At 39.1% G+C, this 21,839-nt stretch overlaps 1 protein-coding gene across 1 annotated transcript in view; it reads right to left on the reverse strand.

Moving 5' to 3' along the window:
- Nucleotides 1–6,783: 6,783 nt before the first annotated feature.
- Nucleotides 6,784–21,839, reverse strand: part of usp43b (ubiquitin specific peptidase 43b) — an 87,855-nt gene continuing 72,799 nt past the window's right edge. The window contains exons 12-15 of the mRNA XM_052138971.1: nucleotides 20,051–20,396; nucleotides 17,880–18,038; nucleotides 9,264–9,422; nucleotides 6,784–9,019 (exon numbers count right to left, since the gene is read on the reverse strand). Of these exons, the coding sequence (XP_051994931.1) occupies nucleotides 7,905–9,019; nucleotides 9,264–9,422; nucleotides 17,880–18,038; nucleotides 20,051–20,396 (1,779 nt within the window). The 3' untranslated portion in view covers nucleotides 6,784–7,904. The remainder of the gene's footprint in view (nucleotides 9,020–9,263; nucleotides 9,423–17,879; nucleotides 18,039–20,050; nucleotides 20,397–21,839) is intronic.

Below are 21,839 nucleotides of genomic sequence, written 5' to 3' on the forward strand. Positions count from 1 at the left end.
TGATTAATAATTGAGATTGAAAGATGATTTACTACTTCTACTTATGATTTATTTAATTCATGTATGTTTTAATAGGAATGAGAAAAAAAAACACTCGCACCGGAGAAACAACCATGGTCACCGATGTTCAGAATATTTTCTGAATGTGCTGATTTAACCACATTCAGGAAAAGGACACCTTTTAAATCACTCGACAGATGCTTATCAGTCACAAACATCTGTTAACCAAAAACCAATGGTAAAACCAGAGGTCAAACATACATCCTGTAATAAATTAAGGAAGTCATCCTTCACTCAATGAGGTAAAAATAACCCTTTACTGACAGCTAAAGACTTGAAGGAATCATTGAAACTGGTTAACATCTCTGTTCATGAGTCTACTATACTGAAAACATTAAACAGGCGTGGTGTTCATGGCAGGACACCATGAAGGAAGCTGCTGCTTTCCAACTAAAATATTGCTGCATGCCTGAAATTTGCCAAAGACCACATTGACACTCCACAACACTTCTGGGAAAATGTTTAGTGGACTAAAGAATCTAAGGCTGAATTGTTTGGGAAGAACACGCAGCATTACGTATGGTGTAAAAATGGCACCTCATACAACATGAAAACATAATTCTAACGGTGAAGTATGGTGGAGCGAGCATCATGATTTGGGGCTGCTTTGCTGCTTCGGGGCCTGGACCGCTTGCCATCATCAAGGGAAAAATTTATTATAAGTTCTTTGATGTAGCAGGACAATAACCCTAAAGTAAATCCACTAAAGAATGGCTTCAAAAAAGAAAATCCACCATTATGGAGTCCAGACCTTAACCCAATAGTGATGCTGTGGAATGACCTCAGGAGAGCCAATCATGCCAGACATCTTAAGAATATGGCTGAGCTGAAGCAAATCTGTAAGGAAGAATGGTCCAAAATTCCTTCTGAACGTTGTGCAGGTCTAATCCGCAGCTACCGGAAATGCTTGGTTGAGGTTATTGCTGCCCGAGATTCAACAAGTTATTAAATCAAAGGGTTCACTTACTTTTTATACAACACTGTATTGAACTCAACCCATTAAACATTCACAGACATGAAATATTATAAGTGTCTTTGTGTTGTTAGCTTAAGCACATTGTGTTTGTCTATACTGGTGGCTTTGATGAAGATGAGATCACATTTTATGACCAATTAATGCAGAAAACCAGCTAATTCCAAAGGGTTCACATAATTGTTCTAGCCACTGTATATTACTTAGTACCATTTATTTATGAGCTGTGGCTCAGGTGCCACATGACTCCACATGCCGAAGTGTCCTTGGGCAAGACACTGAACCCCAAGTTGCTCCCAATGGCAGGTTAGCGCCTTGCATGGCAGTTCTGCCGCCATTGTTGTATGAATGTGTGTGTGAATGGGTGATTGGGACACAGTGCAAAGCGCATTGTAACCTCTAAGGTTAAAGAAAGCGCTATATAAGTGCAGACCATTTACCATTTTACCAATAGATAATATACAGCTAATGTCTGTGTTTGCATTGGAATTAATCTTAAAGTGGGAGCTTCCAGGAAAACTGTTTAAAAGACACACAGCTGAAACTATTTTTAGAATAAAAGTTTAGTCTTGGCAAGATTGCATCTTACTAAATCATCTCATGTGAGTAAAAGAGTTTTGACACCTTATACTGGAAATGTAAGCGCAGCGTAGTTCTAACGGGAAGACTCGCAGCAGTGTGCCAACATGCAACCTCCACCACCCAACCGCCACAGGTTGAGACCCGTCCTGCATGGGGTAGGCTCCTCGCACCCTGCCTCCAGGATATGAAAGTTCCGAATACAACTTCTTCGGACCGTCATACGGGGCTTACATCAAAAAGAGACATTGCATTTCTGTTTTCTATATTCATCAAATAAATGTCGCGAGCATGGCTGAGTGACACCAGCCAGGTCTCCCAAGCATAAAAATTGGCCCGGCTGCTAGCGAGGGTAGAGTCACATTGGGTTAACCTCCTCGTGGTTGCTATAATGTGGTTCTTGCTCTCGGTGGGGCACATGAGTTGTGGCGTGGATGCCGCGGAGTATAGCGTTAAGCCTCCACACGCGCTATGTCTCTGCGGTAACACGCTCAACAAGCCACGTGATAAGATGCACGGATTGACGGTCTCAGACCCGGAGGCAACTGAGATTCGTACTCCACCACCCGGTTTAAGGCGAGTCACTATGCCACCACGAGGATCTAGAGCACATTGGGAATTGAGCATTCCAAATTGGGCAGAAAAGGGGAGGAAAAAATTTGTCTAAATAATCTTTTGTGGTAATCAACATTATGCAAGAAATGCTGTCGATTGAACCCGAAATATAACAACTAAAACTTTATTATAAAACTATTTTTTATTATTATTTAGTCTATTTTTAAGTATTATTATTGTTATTATAACTTCTCATGCACAACAGACACAATATAGGGCCACAATGTTTTATTTGTATCTTTATAAAGCTTTTATCGCTGTAACAATAAGTAGGTTGGTAGATATATCAGGCAATGCCATGTAACAGCATACTGTATGTTGCTATTGACATCCAGAATGCACTGCTTCATTTCAAAGCATGAATTATTAAAATGACAATCTCAGAGCCAAGGAAATGTTTTAATGCTTAAGATTCTAATCCGTCTGGGTATTTGTTTTGTTTTTAGAGCGGAACAAACAGCCCACACAAATCTTTAAAAAAGTGCTTTTTAGAAGTTGTGACAAAGTGTTTAATTATCTATACTAAAAATAACTCCAGTTACAATGTATTATATAAAACAAACATATTTGAAGTTTGTTTTAACTTGCTCCCTCACAAGCAATAATAATAATAATACAGCCAGTTTACATTCATTAGACTGTGATGTTTAAAAACTTTTGCATATAAATCTTTTATCCCTTCGGAGCAAACAATATATATATATAAATGATCTTTCTTCGGGTCTTTTTGAATAAATGTACCCAGTAATAATTAACTCCAACAACACATTAGCATAGCCAGTCATAACACATTGATTATTAAGTATTACATAACCACAGCTCTACATGTTTATTCCACATTAGCAATAACAAAGAAACTCCAATTTCATGTCCTCCATTGTCATATTAAATTGAGTAGGGATATGAGAGGTCCCTTCACTCAGAGACTGCACAGGAAAAGGTCGTGAAAGAGCATTTTGATTATCGTTTAATGAATGACTTAATGCGTAAGTGGCATAATAGAGTTAAGTAAGATTACATGAGGCTTGTTTGGTAATTAGACCCTCTGACACATGGCAGTGACATCTATTACAGAAGTACTCACATCCAAACATACAAAATAAATAGATACACCAAGTTAAACTCTGTATATTACGCCGGGACAAGATATTGAACATACCGTATCAGCTTTAATATATTGTCCTTTTTATGACTCATTGCATTTTCATTCTCTGTTTCATTTCCCTAAATGTACACATATAAAGGTTTAAGTAATGATACCAATCACAATACAAGTATTTCTTTGAAATATATTGCGGCTATTGCTACTTTGCAGAATCAGCATGCTGATTTGAGCAATTTAGAGGTTTCAAGGTACATTAGTGCTCACTTTCCAGCTAATGCTTAAACACACTAATAATAATAACAGAAGGGCATGATATATATACATGCACCATGTCTGATTGTGCTTGCATAGCCCATTCTTTTCTTAAAATAATAAAACAAAAAATACATTTAATCAAGTGCACAGTGATGTGAAATGTTTAATGCTTTTTATACGTACCATTTGGGATATTGTGGAGAGTGACTTAAATGATTCCATCCCTGTGAGTTTGTGTAGGTTTGTGTTGTCGACCTGTGTCTACACCGAATGGATTTATTATAACTGTGGAGAGATGGGCCCATGTACAGTACATTCAGACATGAATATTCAGTAAAAACAGACACTCTGCTCCAATGTTAGATTGTTACTCTCTTGAGATAATTGCAAAAAGGCACTTGGATAAATATACATGGCAATTCTACTAAATGCATAAAGCAGACTTCCACTTTGTGTCATCAGACAGAGTAGTTTGACTCTTTTGGCAAAACTGTTGTGGATCCTACAGTATTATTAGTTATAATCTTAATTGGGTAATTATTCCGCCCACCAACTCCTTCCAAGTGTAATACTGCACATCTACATATTTAGTGGCCCTGCTGAAAGAAAATAGCTTACATCAGCCTAAAGTGGTTAGGCTGGTCTGTTTTAATTTAGAGGGATTTAAGGCACAGCTGGTCAGGCTGGAAGACCAGCTTAGGCTGGTTTAAGCTGTTTTTTCATCAAACCAGTCTTTGAGATATGCAACTTATATATTGTTAAAACTACAATTAGAGTGAGGCCCTCTTTTGTAACAGGAAGTAAGAGGGGCAAATTCATTTAACCAGTCTGATCTCATGAAAATTACGTGACTGTGGCGACATTTTTGTAAATTATATTACATGGTTCATTACACGTATCGCGACCGCGTGGAGCTAAAAGCGGATACAAATTCTCTAAAACAAACGAGGTTTTACGGTTAATGCTCTATTGAGTTTAAAATAAACAAAAAAACAACCTCCCTACCGTAAACCTTAAACCTTACCGATAGTGTCATAAAAGCAAATTTGAGATGAAAAACGCAATTGCTGAAGCAGCCACATTTTCGATGACACTTTCGGCTCACATGGTCTTTAGGACTCGTACCCCGGTATTTTCTTGAGCTACCACGCAATTTGACCAAACCAGTACAAGCTTGTAAATGTAGTTGATTATAACACAAATGTTACAATTAGGGTTGTCGATGCAATTAATTCAGTGCAATTAATTACATATATAAATAAATTATCACAAAAATGTCCCTGGACCGTAATTAGGAATATTCTTACCAATGGAGCAATTCAAGCTTGAAGTACCTCCTGTTTTCACCAGGGGGCAGTAAGCGAAACTCCAATTGTATATGAAGCATGCAGCTTATACAGAGAACAAGTAACCACACTTATGGACAGCACAGAGCCATATAGAGAGAGAGTTGCGACAACAGAAGTTCTAAATGCTTGATCGTCACGTGATTCACGTAGACTTCAGATAGTTCCAGGAAGTGCTTTGGCAGGCATTTAAAACAGTTAGAGTAGAGTGACAGAACTGCGATTTCTGGTAATTAGTAGTCAATAAATGCATTTATTTTATATATTTATGTAACACACTGACATATGTATGTAGCATGAGTATGTTGTTACAGCGATGTTGTTTTTTTTTAAAGATCAAATCAGCTAATATTTGAGGATTAGTGTTCGCGTACCGTTATTTGCCTCAACTTATTTCAGGCTAGGGTTTCTGTTGCCTTTTTATGTTACCTCATGTTCATTGTTTTCACTAATCTCATGGTAACTAATGTCTTATTTATGACTTTTCAGATAGTACAGAGACAGGCCGGTGACAGGTGATTTCCAGCTCGCACCGCACAATGGGTCAATGAACTATTAACTATTAGCAGCAGTTACGTAAATGTACAATTTAGTGAAATGAAGCTTATTGTTTACAATTCTTACAATTCTATATATAGTAATATAATTATTTATGTATTATAAATATTATATATCTAATGTATAATTCTTACAATACTTATTCATATAAACAATATATTCAGCTTTAAAACAACTTAAGCATACTCGTATATAAACTGCCGTTCAAAAGTAATGAGGCTGAAAATTCAGCTTGGCATCACAGGAGTAAATTACATTTTAAAATACATTAAAATAGAAAACAGTTATTTTAAATTGTAATAATATATTACGATATTACTTTTTTTTTAAACGATGGATGAAACTGAATCAAGAGAACAGATTTTACAATTAATAGGGTGTTAGATTACTAACTTTATCCAGCTCCGATCCTTGCCTAATCTGTTAGTTATCCGATAACATCCCTTATCTCCTAATTTAATGAGTAATACTCAACTATAAAGGTTTTAATTTACAAGTTATTTTTATTTAGATGTACTGATAATATACAGAATAAGATAATATTATTCTTTAAACGTCTCACCTTTTAAAAGTGCGTCGCAAACGGTTTGTTCTGATGCATCTCTACGGTGTTTGATGCTACTTCCGGGAACTATTGAGAGGCTCCACGAGCCGCCATTGCTGTAAAAAAAACGTTCCATTGGAGTCAATGGAGTTGTAGCAACTCTCTCTCTATATGGCTCTGGGACAGCAGACAGCACAAGATGCATTCTTGTGTTCAAACACAGCTTGATGGAGTGCAAATCCAAATGCAGGGATCTCAAGACGTGTTTTCTACGTTTCAAAGTACATTAAACGTGACACAGCGACTTAAAAACGGTATGTTTATGAAGCAACAGAACCAAAAGCGTCCGTCTGACGCAGGTGTACATTGACATGTCCTTAGATAATCTATCTCGGACTAATTTATGAATACAATTAACAAATGAATTGCTGTGAACTTTAGGCCAGTGATTGGCTAATGTACAATAATATGGAAAAACAGAATATATTGGATTCTAAAGGCAATTTTTGTATTTTCTTATCAATGCTTTACTCTAATTATCTCAATTATTATTTTGTATAACAGATTTTATTTATAGTTATTTAAATATAAATATTTCTAATTATTGAATCATTATACATTTACGTATTGTTATTTGAGGGAATTTCTCAGCAAATTTTTAGATATGCGATTAATTAATCAGCATACCATGTAATTAATTTGATTAAAATCTTAATCAATCGAAAGCCCTAGTTAAAATGTATCCCATTACATGTCATGTACTACTGTAAAAGTGTTTTAATATCATAGCTGCGTAACGAGTCAAAAAACAAAAATAAGGTACTGTAGGGATATTAACGCAATTCTACAGTTGTGAAACTGTAGTGCACATAAAAACTGCATTTTATTTACAAACCTTCCACAGTCCTACATAATAAGGCACTATTTTGGTGCCATAGCGCTACGACATGAACATTTAAATGAAGCTATTGTAATTTTTTCTGGGCAAACACGCATCATTTCTATGCAAATAAGGCTAATTTTACAAATAACAGCCCTATTTGCTTGACACAATTCACATTATGCCATTACCGCCCACAAAATGCTGGGTGGTTAAAAGGGATGTTTGTGTACATTTTCTAGCGATCATGGTAGCAGTAATTGTAGCCAGGCAAATTGGAATATTTTCTAAGCTTATGTGGAAAAACATTGAGTTCCCATTATGAAATTTGACCACTCGCTGTCTTTAAGCCATATATGCACATATGTTTGCTGTAATTGCCCCCCGCACAATTTGCAATCAGCGCAAATTTCGCCTTATTTGTTTAATTGGGTGCATCTCCCGAGCGCAAATTATGATCAGTGCAAATTTTATGGCTGTATTCGCGTTGTTAGCTGATTTACCTAATTCCTTTAGTCAATTGGGTGCTCAAACAATGCAGACAGTGCATGGAAATAGTAATTAGTATACTAATAACTCATTTTCTTACTACATAGTGTCAAGATCTGGACTATAGCTCTAAAGGTTGGAGGTTCGAACCCCACCCGGCAGATATTACACTTGAATTTCAATGAATGAAATTCATTGAAAATTCATTACTGTAGCTCAACTGGTAGAGCATGGTGGTAGCAACGGCAAGATCATGGGTTAGATTCCCATGGAACACACAAACTGAATTTCTTATGAACATTTATGCCTTAAATGCACTGTAAATGTGTCTCCCAAAATGCATAAATGTTCATATAAAATATTGATGCAGTATCAGTGGGCGCAATTCCTTCTTACTAAATTCCCCCCAGAGTTGGTAGGGGAGACTATGTTATGCCCGATGCCTACATACAAACAAAATACATAAAAACCACTCTTTTCCACAGTGAATATGAAACATGTCAGAAGCAGGACTCAGGAACAGGTCTCTGTCTGCCAAGTGAAGTGCTGCTATATCTAATTCTCTGTAGCGTTGCATAGGAGACTTTATCTACCGCAAGTCCCTTATGGGCTGTCACCAGCTGACCATTTCTTTGGAGAGACAATGTCCTCTTCAAAGTCATATCTAGCTTGCTTTGAATATTGGATGAGCTGTGGGCACGTTTTATATCAGCTGAGTTTGAAGAAACCTGGATTTCTCTTGGTTTATTGGTGATCCTGTGGGAAGTACTGGTTTTCCTCGCCTCAACACCCTTTCCATTTAGAGTGCCATTGGATTGAGATGATTTGACCAAGCTCTTATTGGAAAGAGCTTTCCCATGCCCCACCTCCTTAGACCTCCCATCCTGGAATTGGGCAATTGTATGTGTAGGGCCAGAGTTGACGGAAAGGATGCCATCTTTAGTCCTACGTTCCTCAACTTTGGACCCAGTGACCACCTGTGTTTGACCAAGATTCCTGTTAGTTGCATCTGGTTGGCTTCGGAGTCTTTTTAATGTAGTGTCTCTGGAAAGAGCGGGAACATTAACTGCTGATCTAGTCCCATTGTGTAACCCAGTAGGGGAACCTCGAAGAGACTTTCTGTCCTGAGTCCTTTCTGCTTGCTCCTGCCTGGTTGTTTTCGAACTGTTCTTTGCCAATGTGCCATCAGTTCTTGCACTGGCATTAGAATGAATGCTGTTAAGATCCAGCGCTAGTCTGCTCTGGCCTTCGGGTAATCGGGGCGAATCTGGACCTTGATAGCTCCTTCTCTCCATACCGTTGAGACTGCTACAACCACTTGGGGAGCTAAGAGAATCGTCTTCACCAAGCTGAGCTTCAACCTGTGAAGGACTTGCTACAATGCTAACTATGGGCTCCTTGGTACAACGAGGCCGTCGGCCAGACTCAAGGTACTCCACCAGCTCGTCAGTTCCAGTTTGTGGTGCTACGGTTGAGGGTTTTCGACGGTCCTTGGAACCAAATGACCAGCGTAGTGGAAGAACTTTACCTGGGCCTGCCTTGGATTTGGAGTTGTAACGCATACTCATACTGTGGCCCCGACTACCCCTTACAAATCGCTTAGGCTCAATTCCATCTAAAAAGTAGAAAATGTGGAATTAGTCATATGAATGTGGACATAAAGGTGCTTACACACTCAAATTTACTCAAAGGGGTGCTGCGTCACAAGGACCTACAGAAAAAAAATTATAATATGTATATTTGATAAAGTGATTCGACCAAAAAGTTGTAAGCATCCTAATGATGAAACAGAGTAAGAGACAAACCGATTATTGTGTATTGTCAGGTGCAGTGTCAGAGTAGATATAGAGTGTACTGACCAATGTCTTCTTTAGGGGGCTCATGGATAACAGGAACATTTGGGGTTTGGGGTTCAGGAACTGAAGACGAGTTGGACAACTTGCTAGAAGGACTGGAAATGTGGTTGTCCGCAGTCAGTCGGAAAAGCCAGTGATCAGATGCAGAGGAGCTGGTGGAGCCTGTAAGACTAACTACTGTTAGCCAAAATAATGCCAACATTTGGAGGTGTTTTAATGCATAGGTGTTCTGGGGCACAGTTTTGTGGTATTCAGTTATGTTACTCTATTCAAATCATGACGACAGACACTGAAATTGATTGCCAACACTGCACAAATGTGATAACCATTGACTTCAGTAACCAATTTCAAACTATTGCTTGAAGCTGTTAACAACGACTGCAGTTATCTCAATTCAGACTCCTCAATCTATTTCCTACCGCTTGTGAATGGTAGCTACTGATAACAGGTCTATATTAACTTCTCTCACATACATTCTTAAGGAGATACCCAAGGCCACTGCCACTGCATGGTTAATTACAAAACCTTTGATGTTATACTATAAACTATATTATTAAGTAAGTGTAAAATGCACTACTTAAAATATATGCACTAAGGTGCAATGTTAAACATAAATAAATGTGGCTTATTGCACTACTAATCTTTTGACCATAAACATGCAATCTTAACATTTCCCAAGTTTAAAAAACTCAAACTGATTCTGACAAAGTCAGAATTATAATGAAAGATGTATTGTATTATACTGTGTACAAAGTAACAAAATAGAATACATTTAAATTGAGATAGGACAGGCTTTAGGGAGTCACTTGGACAAAATAAATGCATACCGTACTCTTATGATTTTGCTTTATATGCAGGCCTATTATCTGTACATACACTATTTCATCTGTTAATTCACTGTATTGTAATCATAACCACAGTTGGCCTGTCTGTTTCAATAGAAAATACTTTTCATCCTGCCAGTTTTGACTTGCTGAAAATTTGCTTTTGGTCAGCCAAAAATACATGCAAATCTAATTTGTGGAACATGTCAAACCCTCAAACCTCTGAACAAAATATAAGAGTTTTGCTGGAAGTTGCTGGAAAACCACAAACTTGGCAACTATGGTTGGTAGGCTTATTCATTATGGCTAAATAATGGCTTATTTTCACATAGTGAATATTCAGCATTACAAACTTATTTTAATAGGAATTACTTATTTCTTATGTGTACTTGGTGGCTGCGATCAAAGGTGACATTTTTAGACCTATTAGGTGCTACAATATTTTATAAATTTTCTTAGGGTGTCTAAATTTAAATGTTTTTAATTGACCATTCACTAAGACCCGCCTTTTACATTTTTCAGACTAATCCTACCTTAGCGACTGTTGCTGTCCGCCATATTATCCGACAAGCTTTTGCTATTTTCTAATGTAAGTCAAAGTAAATTCATGTTAATAATTACATTTTTATTCATGTAGGTAATGATTCAAATCATAGTATAAGTGATACAAAGTAAAGAGTTCACAGTAGGGATTGGAAAAAATAAAATGTTCCTATTAATTACGATTTTCATTTGAACAATCACGTTATCGATTCTGATTCAATCCCAAGATTGATCTTTCACTTAAAATTTTTTACTTCAGTTTTGGTTGTGTTGACTACTATATCTGTTAAATAAATAATAATTGAACCCCATAGTTTGGTCCTGTTGTTAATTTTTTTTAATAAATATTTTTGTAATGTACCAAGTTAGAAGGTGTAATTTACAGTATGAGCATTCTTTAATATGCCAACAAAATGGACATTATAATGGAAAAATTCCCAACTGAATCAGAATCAAATCAAAATTTAAGCTAAACGCTTGTGAATTAGAATCAAATCAAATTCGGGTAATCTGTACTGCTACTTAGTCCTAAGGGACAGTTCTATTCACTAGGGATGCACCGATATGGAAATTTGGGCCAATACCGATAATTCATAATATTTGGGCCAATAGCGGATGTATTTGCGATTAAATCTAAATCTGGATATAAATATAAACGCAGCGTAGTTCTAGCGGGAAGACTAGCAGCTGTAAATCATCGCCCCATTAGCGGGGTAACTCCCAGCCAATCAAATGTGAGCCATTGCTTTATAAGTCTGCTCATAATCTATCACATTGCTGTTTCAGTGTGCTAACGTGGCAACCTCCACCACCCCACCACCACCAGTTGAGTCCCGTCCTGCACGGAGGTAGGCTCCTCGTCCCTGCCTCCTATCTCCGGCAGGACATGATGGTTCCGAGTACTACAACTTCGGACCGCCAGATGGGGCCAACGCAAAAGAGAGACATTACGTTTCTGTTTTATATTCATCAAATAAATGTCAGCTTCAATTTCACTCAAATCTGTGAGTCTTCCTGATAGAAATCTACATTCTGTGTGCCTGATTACAAAAACAAAAGGTTCAGCTTATAAAGCCACATCCAGACTACTTCAAATTAAATCAATCATGTAAAGTGGATTATTGCTTTTATTTAAAAACAACTTAAATTGCATAAAACAAGGAACCTGTAAGGAAACATCTAAATCTTTCTCTTCCCATGATCATTTACCAAATGTTGTCAACTTTGAACCAGTTACATATATATATTTTACATTCCTATGGCCAACGTTTTTTTATTTAAAGTCTATTGACTGCAATTTATAATTAATTTGAGAAGCTACTTTTATAAATATAGTAATTATATTTATAAAAGTATCCATTGTAATTAAATCAAACTTGTCAAAAGACCGCAATAAGGAATGCAAATAAGTCTCAAACTCACTGTAAACATAACAATATGCTTTTATAAGCAAAAAGAATGAAGAAACTAAATATATGTGGCCATGGATAAGTAAAATGGAGTGTTTCCTCAGATCCAGTCTGATATTTGTAGACAAAGTCTGCTGCGTGCTGACGTGTTACTTTATGCAGAAGGCCCCAATCAAAACCCTCATGGTGAGTAGTGTGTGCCTGAAAAAGCCATCATTTATCGGCTTTAATATATCGGCCAGATTTTCTTATCGGACCAACAACCGATAACATAAAAATTCACATTTATCGGTCGATAACGATATGGTCGCAGAAACATTGTGCATCTCTAATATTCAATAACATTTAAGGTGCACTCAGTAAGTTTTAACTGGTCCTAAAGGCCCAAATATACTCCATACGAAATCGAAGAACTTATGGGTACGATGTCATTTAGAACCAAATTTTGCCAAAAAGAAGGTTTTTGCATTAATTTCGAGAAACTAGCTGCTAAACACCTTCTTACTGCCATTGGTCCATGCCATTGGTAGGTGTGACCTGAAGCTCCACCTACTACTTTGTTTACGTTTTTCAGTCAGTATTCATCATGAACACACCAAGACCGTGTCATGCAATTTGTATTTTTTTTAATTAGTCTACAAAAGGAATCAAATCTACTCAAAAACTCTTAAGCGCCATCTTCAGCGAAAGCCATTCACTCATCTGCCCAAAGTAAGATACGCCTCTTTTATCATCATTCTTTTGTCTGTATTTTGTCCATTAAAACTCTTTTATACACCCATCTTTGCAGCGGTATCAGTGTCATCATAAATGAAAAAAACATAGTTATATCGGCGGATATTATGGCCGCATTTAGCGTGTTAGCGCATTAGCATCATGAGTTCAGAATCTAAACAATTTTCCACTACATATATTTTACTTCAAATCATCATTGAGTGGATAAAACAGCTTCTTTACTGACCTAATGTGAATTCTACTCATTGAATGAGGCATAATTGATAACATATTTTAATGGCACATAAGTTTAGGTTTAACATGTAGCTTCCTTATATTTAAATGCACTTTTAAACGATTCCCACAGCAGTGTGGCGGGTGTCTGAATGTTCACAAAGAGTATATCATTGCTTGACTGTTTAGAACTTCTTTTTACCCCTGAATAGGGATGTAACGATGCACTCCGAGCTGGTTGAAAATCAATGAAAATATGTGACGATTCGTGTCGGTTTAGATGTTAAACGAAACGCGATACACGTTTTAAACAGCAGGGGCGCCGAAGCAGTATATTTTGACCTCGAATAGCAGCGAACAAGTTGTAGCGTTAAACAGTAGCAAACATGGCGGCGGCAGCAAGTGTAGATGTAGTTGAGGGTGCCCCATCCTCATTCAAATCAGAGGTGTGGCTGCATTTTGGCTTTCCGAAGACTAAAAATGAAAGCGGTGAGGTGGTAACAGACAAAACAAAAACTGTGTGCAGATACTGCAAGAAGATGTTAATATACACCAATAGCACAACAAACATGATGCAGCATACAAACCGTCACTACAGTGAGAAGCTCCAGTCACCGTCGTCTGCACATAAAATCCTATTAGTAGGCCAAACCACACTGACCGGCGGATTTACAGCCCCACTTGCGGCGACGAGTGCGAGAGCCAAAGAGATCACAAGGTGTATCGTGTTTTCATGGCAAAAGATATGAGGCCGTTTTCTGTCATAGAAAATGAAGGATTTAGGCTACTCGTCAACACATTGGAGCCCAAATACACCATTCCATCACGCCCCCACTTTAGCCAGACTGTCATGCCAGCGCATTACAGGGAAACAAAATCTAAGGTAGTTGAGACCCTCAGAAAGAAGCATATAGTGTATCAATTACAACCGACAGCTGGACCTCTAGGGCTACCCAGAGTTGTCTTACGGTCACAGCCCATGTGATAACCAGTGAGTGGGAGATGGTTAATTTTGTTCTCCAAACTCGCCCATTGTTCGAAACACACACCGGAGCTAATATTGCTGAAGTTTTAAAATCGAGTGAGTGAATGGGGGCTTCAAAAGGCCAACCATGGAATTGCTGTGGTCACGGCCAACGTGAGGAATATGGATGTTGCTGTCAGAGAGGCTGGGCTGGGCTCCATATCAGGTGTTTTGCCCACACTTTGAACTTAGCCAGCCAAGCGGGTTTGAGTGTACCCCGTGTGAGCCGTTTGTTGGAGTGAGTCAGAGTGAGGCGTATTGCTGCCTTCTTTCACCGAAGCTCCACAACCACAGTTGCGCTCGCAGCCAAACAGGTACTACTGGAGCTTCCAGCGCATAAGTTAATCATCGATATCGCTACACGCTGGAACAGCAGTCTAGCTATGATCGAACGCTATCTCGAACAACAAGCGGCTGTGACAGCGACTCTCCTGAGCAACGAAGTTCGACGAAATGTCCGTGACATCGATACTTTGGATGGCTCAGATATCCGTGATGCGGAGGACATGGTGAAGCTTCTAAAGCCACTCAAAACGGCCACCACTGTGCTGTGTGACGAAAAAAATCCCACCGTGTCTCTCATTGTGCCCTTAAAGCATATGATCGAGCATAACATGGCATCCAACGAAGAAGACTCCCTCACTGTGAGCAACATGAAGAGAGCTATACTGAACAACCTTTACAACAGATACACTTCAGAGTACAACCACCTGCTGGAGTGCACCGCATTAGACCCCAGATTCTGGGCTCTGCCTCATCTAGAGAAAGACCAACGCAAGGATGTATTACACAGACTGAAGGAGAAAGCTGTGCTGGTGTTGCAGAACCAGGTATTGTATTTATTTTACTCTTTCTCTACATTGATTCTGTCAATGTTGTAAGATTTTACTTAGTCTTTTTATTTCTGCTATTCCTCTGTGCAGGATGAGGGCAAAGAAGGTGCCAGTGGCCACCCCCCTGCAGAAGAGAAGCTTCTTGACCAGACAGACAGAGCAGGAGCTGAGCTGAAACAACCTCCTTCCAAGAAAACAGCATTGAAAGATCTCCTAGGAGGGACTTTCGATGAACCAATTGCACAGCACATCAGTCAGATTGATGCAGAAAAGAATAAGTACAGAGCTGAAACATCCATTTCCCTCAATAGCTGTCCACTCAAGTGGTGGAAAGAGAATGCTAGGCTATACCCACTGTTATCCAGTATAGCAAAAGCATATCTCTCCACACCAGCCACATCTGTCCCTAGTGAAAGGGTTTTTTCATCAGCAGGGGACATTGTGAATGTGCAGAGATCTCAGCTTCTGCCAGAAAATGTGGATATGCTGATATTTCTTAAAAAAAAAAAACATGTAAAAACAAAAATTCGAAGCTAGGAAAGAGCACCGGCAAAGCCTTAGTTTGTTTATATGAAGAGATTTGTATTATTTATTTGATTTGGGATTTGTTTTCAAATTTCAATTTAGTTTTGTTATTTGACATAAAGATATTTCAGTTTCACAAAGAAATGTGCAGCATTTTGTCTGAGTGAGAAATAATAAAAGGACACTTTTTCATTTATCGTCGTGTATCGAGTTGAGTGAATCGTTACATGCCTACCCCTGAATGAAGAAGGACTTTTCCGGAAATATAAAGATAAGTTGATCAATTGTCACACATCATACATACATTTCTGCATATACATGGTGAAATTATTTATTTTTCACATATCAAAGCTAAGCTGGGGTCAGAGTGCAGAGTCAGCCATGATACGGCACCCTTGGAGAAGATAGGTTCAAGGGCCTTGCTCAAGGGCCCAACAATGGTGTCTTGGTGGTGTTGGGGCTTGAACCCCTGACCTTCTGGTCAGTAACCCAGAGCCTTAACCGCTGAGCCACCACTGCCCTAGAATATATCAGGCCTTTACTCGCCTCATCGGTCCTAGTAGTACTTGTGGTTTTGGACTGAAACCCATCGTTCTGGATATTGAAAGTTTGTTTACTAAGTGCTGCCCTTTAGACTGAACCTGTTTGTTTACCTTCTGTTTTGTTACTTTTAGTATGTGTTTTTCTCCGTCTCATCCTACACACATCCCTCTTATGGACATTCTTGGATTTCAACTAAACAAATTGCGATGTGCTGGACAAGCAGCCGCGCCGTGAGAGCTGCAGGTAGTAGCGGTTCAATTCATCACTTGAGCAGGGACCTCTTGTTTGGACATTTTATCTTCCCATTGGCACTCATTCTGTTTGTTAATTGATGTTATTATTGTTGTCATTATTAGTGGTAATAACAAAGAGTCACGTGCATTGCAGCGCGCATGAGGAGGCTCCATGTAAAATGAAACAGCTTTTATTGGGTTATTGATATGATTTGAGTCTTCATTTTATTCAAGTGTACATCATTTTTGTACATATTTCTAAAAAATGCTATTCACGTTGTGGTGGATAGCCACCGCCACTCACGTCCTGGACCATTCCTTTGGGCACATCACATCCTGCAGTGAGCTCCATTTCACAGTGAGGATTCCAGATTCCCCTTTTGTTTGGACACTTTCCCCCATGAACACTTCCCTAATTCCCTTATTTCATAAATTTTTTTGTCGATTTAGTATTTAAAATAAACGCCTCTCCTAGGCCTGACACCACACCCACTGTATCTGTCTCTTGCTAACCCCGCCACAATGTCTTTATGCGTAAAACTTTTTTAATTAGTAAAAACTTACTGAGTGCACCTTTAATGTTATCAGTTATAATCGCTATTAAATTAGCCTTTCCTCTTTCCTGTGCTAAGCGTTTGCCTCAATTCTGATTCACAGTCTCCACTGTTCTTAATCATGTAGCAGCATAATTTAACAATTTCTTGAAAGTGAAACAGTAAAAAGGTGCTGTGTAATGTCACATTAAACTTCAGCCCACATTATAATAATATCCATTAAATCTTTACCCCTTTATGCGCACATTTTACTGACAATCGCATTGTTCGTGGAATCTCCAATTAATTCCTGTGGGACGTTCTGTAAAGCTCCTCTGAGCGAGCAACTGTTACCAAGGGGATGGAGATTTGCGAAGGGTCAATTGTGATGTTACTGGATAGATTTGATTTGTTAAAGTAATTGACAAGCCTGAGCATAATTTCAGAGGAATGGTGATTAATTTAGATCATAAGGCCAAACAACAGCAGAGACAGCGGGCCAGGAACAGAATGGGAATCCACTTGTGTGTGGGTGTCCTGTTCCTTGTGATACACGACTCAAAGCCATGTCTATGTCCAGTGAGGATAGTCACCAGCTTCTGTCCCTGATTCCTGCACCAAGGTCTTGTTGTGGTTGTGGTATTGAATACATATCATATATATCTTTTTTTGTTGGATTCTGAAGAAGTACATTTCCTACAGAAGTTAAAAAGCATCTTTTTTTAAGAGAGTCCGTAGAGCATACCAGGGGTTGGCTGTGCCTTGGTCCACTTGTGATTGTAATGCTAAACACTGTCGCTACAAAATATTTATTGTATAACAACTTGTCTCAAGAGGGAGGGCTATAACAGCCGGCTAGAAGGGCTTTGAGAAAGAGAGTTTTAGCTGGAGGCAAATTCCTGCTATGTTTTCTTAAAAGGGGCAGTTTACCCAAAAATTACAATTATTATTTGCTCACCCTCATATCGTTTCAAACCCATATGACTGTGTCTAGCTGTTTTTTGGTGCAAGAATACGTTAGTCTGAACGGCCCCTTAGAGGATATTCTTTTATTTTTCAGAATGTTTTCTCTCTCTCTCTCTCTCTGTGTGTGTGTGTGTATAAACAACTGTCTGTAAAGCCTGCACTGCAGACATAAGACATCAGCCCTTATTAGTGTGAGTATACAGTATGTTAAGTCAGAGAGAGAGAGATGAGTGCTCACCTCGTAGGGAACAGCTAGCTGACCAGGGTGGAATTGTGTCACGTCTCTGGTAAAACAGGATATAAGCACCACGTGTGCACACTTCCCCCTCGGGTACTAGCTCAACACTGCTGTCATCATAGGCGTACCACTGTCCATCCATTGAATTCCTGCAGTATGCTGCAGAAAACACAGAAAATGATGTTCAGTAAGCAGTCTACAAAGTACTTCCTATTAGTGTCTACTTACACTGGGAGCCAGAATTCATTATTTTCATTTTTGAAACTCACATGATAATACTCACAGTTGATAAAGTAGTTCATGTTAGTATTTTGGCCTGTACTTTGAAGTAAGATATTATTTAACTTGGTTTTAAGTATAAGATTATGTAACTAATAAATTAGCTTCTATTCTACTATTTTTGGCAAATTCTGGCCACTTTATCCAGCAGTTTGTGCAGAAATGAGGCTGGAATAGTGTTCCATTCCTCCCAGGTGAACATCAGGAGCTGTCTCGTGTTGCATGGCTGCCTATTTTTCACTTGCCTTTCAACTCTTTCCAGCGTTGTTCAATCCCTCGGAGGACTGGGGTGGCCAGACCATCACCTTACAACACTATTCTGCTCTAATTGGTTGATGCAGCATTTGGCAAGAGTACTTCAATTTAATGAAACTAGGCAGAGGATTTCTATTTCCCAGCATGCTTTGCATGGCACTCAACAGGGAGAGTACATGTTAAAATTAAGTGTTAAATAATGTGTCTTTGTGCAAGACGAATGTAAATGGGGAGACTTGTTATTGTTTAATGTTTTGTTGTGTTATTAAGAAGAGTTTCTGTTATATTGGAGTTTTGGGCATCACCAAGGACAATAGTGGAGCTTGAGCTAACAATAAGGACATGTACAAGTTAAAGGTGTACTCAGTATTTTTTTCTCATTAAAGTTTAACTCTTAAAGACATGAATTGTAATATTCTACATGGATAGGGTCCGCACATGGGGGCTGGCATGTTAGGATCAGAAGACCAGCCGAATACTACTCGCTAAATCTCAGTAACCGTCCTGTTATTGGACACTTTCTCTGTTATTGGACACTGTTATCATGGCTGACTGGGAATAATGCATTTCTACAATGGCATCTGAAACTGAAAACTGTTGATTTTAAATTATGCCGCATCCAAGCCACTAGGTGGCAGTGTAACTCGGAGATGACACAAAGACAAAAGCTACTGAGTGCACCTTTAAAAATGCTCTATATTGCTTTACTCATTGATCAATTTCTATGCTATTCAAAGCATAGTGTTACCGATCAGCATGCTAGCATTCCCTGTACTAGCTAATTCTAGCTAGTATTGGCTGTTTCCACTAGAAGTATTTAAAATTTAAAGAGTTACATTTTAAGTACCATCAGAATGAGTTAGCTTACTCAATATTTCAAGTAAAGAGCAATTAACATACATTTGTAGTACAAAATAAAAATCTGAAATTTCTATTAAAGTCAACTACAGAGTTTAAAAATGCAATTGTCAGGACCGCTGCCAGGGGCGGAGGTGACCCATACCAGCCGCTGAAACGCGGCGGGGTCTGAGGCCACTGACCACAAGTGGGGAGTGGCTTCTGGCCGACCACCTGGAGCGTCCACTGCAATGCGGTAGGGCGTTCCGTCTGCCAGGCGCTGGAGGACTGCCTCCGATCCGCCCGGGGAGGCCCAGCTGTAGTCCACTAGAGGTTGGAGTGGCTGAGGACCAGGCTACAGCATATCGGAGAACCGGTAATTTTTCTCAATCTCCCACTGCCGCTCTGCATTGGCCTTTCCCTCTCTTTTAAATATTATTGTGTGTTATTATTTTTTTGGGTTTGATCCCTGATACAGGTTGTAGGTACTGCATTTTTTTAATTAATTTTTTTCCTCCCCTTGTCCCCTCCCTGATCCAGGTAGATGGGATGACCAGCCAGCAGACAGGGCGGAAGCCACGTCCCACCCAGGGAAAGGGATATAAGTGACCGGAGACGGCAGTGGGACAGAGAGAGTTAGCTGCCCGTAACTGCCGTCTCCGGTCACCTTTATCCCTTTCGGGCTTCATCATTAGAGGCCGGGCGTGCGGAATCAAGACCTGGCCCACCCTCCACCCTGCCACATGTAGTTATAGTAACATTAGTCAATGAGAACATGTTGTTCTCCCTTGCTCACACACCTGTGTAATGGCCCCCATGCATGCCTCCATGATGGTTACACACAGCATACAGATCGTACAGGAAGTCTGGTGAATGTCTGCTGCTGTCAGGCCTGTTGTGGGCTTGATGTTTCGAGCCAGGTGGCAGTCGTGCACAGTTGCTCCTCTTGACCACATGGCGGCTCATATCGAGACCCGTAAGGGGGAAGTGGACCAGTGTGGAGAGCTTGTTGCGGCGTTCTCCTACTTGTCGGAAACGTTTGAGGTGGAGAATGAGGATGTCGGGGAGCGTCCAAAGACTCATCTGCACCATACCCTGCTGTAGCTGCTTACAGTGAGGGCACTTCCATGCATCATCAGGGGCTAGCTAAATAAAAAGCAAAAAAGTTGTACTGTATGTACATGTATGCATTTGGCAGACACTTTATCCTAAGAAACTTAGAGTATATTCAGGGGCAAATTCACTAAGAATGAATTGCAGCCACTAAAATCCCTGTTTTTTTAACACTAACTGCGCTCGTTTAGCGCCCGGTTCACTAAAGGAATTATGCAGATCAGGCAATGGCGAAAAAGCGGCCACAAAATCGCTACTACACAAAATTTGCACATGCAATTCTGATCTTGTGGTCCAATTCTAAGCGCAATATAGCTGAGGATGCCGCAGACCACCGTATTTGACTCACCCTGTGGAACTGAACAGCATCATTTTGATCCAGACACATCGTTCATCTCTTAAACATGCAGAACGTGCGCTTGACAACACCACGCATCTGTATACATGCCAGGTTATAACGCTCTTCAACATCATTTGATGATTATTTGACTATTACTGCTGAAATGTTCGTTTGAAAATGTTCACAAACATCTCTTTTAAATAAAATTCATTTTACAGTCTACTTTCATTTGGCGGTAATAGTGCAATGTAAATTGCATGGAGTTTTGTGAGTAAATTTCAGTGCTGACTGCGCCTGCTAAACATGATTGTGGGTGGTTAGTGAATAAGACACATGTATTTACGATTAAATACCACATGTGAAAGTGCCGCACCTGTTTAGTGAATCTGCCCCTCAGAGTGTAATACAAAACAAGGAAATATTACTTTAAGGATAGTGTGCTTTTAAAAAATGTTCATGTCACAGTTGATTAGATGACTCCCAGAATTCCAAAAATAAATATTTTTCTCAACTTAAGCTTTAGTATTATTCTTTCTAGTTTTAATCAAGTTACCGTAACTCTCTAAACCCTAAAGTTGGGGGGCCTGGGTAGCACAATGAGTATTGACGCTGACTACCACCCCTGGAGTTGATGAGGGTGTGAGAGTGTCTGCTAAGTAGTGGGAATTGGGTATTCCAAATTGGGAGTAAAAAAGATGGATTCAAAATAAATAAATAAATAAACCCTAAAGTTGTCATTAATAAAAAACAAAAATGAAGTGGTTCTAATGTCAAATTTTGGAATCAAAACTCAAATATATACGTTCTTTAAAAGTTTGTCTTCAAGTACTGCTACCTCAAAATGATCAAGCACAAAACTGTAGCTGTGTCGAATACCCATAATCAAATGCCTGTTTATCTGAAATTTCAAAAGTTACTTCAAAGGCTTTCCATTGTTATGCTTATGAACCAAGAGAGGGAGTGAACTGCTTCTATTTCCTTATTTATAGAGTATAAAATCACACAAATCCAATAAATCTAACAGCAGAATGAAAAGACCATTGTAGCGAATCCAATAATGTTTCAACTATTCTTGAAATCGGGGCAAAAGCACTCGTTGGCTGTGTCGGATATCGTCTAATGAGCTACAAGAAATC

The sequence above is a fragment of the Xyrauchen texanus genome, chromosome 12, assembly GCF_025860055.1.
Source record: "Xyrauchen texanus isolate HMW12.3.18 chromosome 12, RBS_HiC_50CHRs, whole genome shotgun sequence".
NCBI classification, from domain to species: Eukaryota; Metazoa; Chordata; class Actinopteri; order Cypriniformes; family Catostomidae; genus Xyrauchen; species Xyrauchen texanus.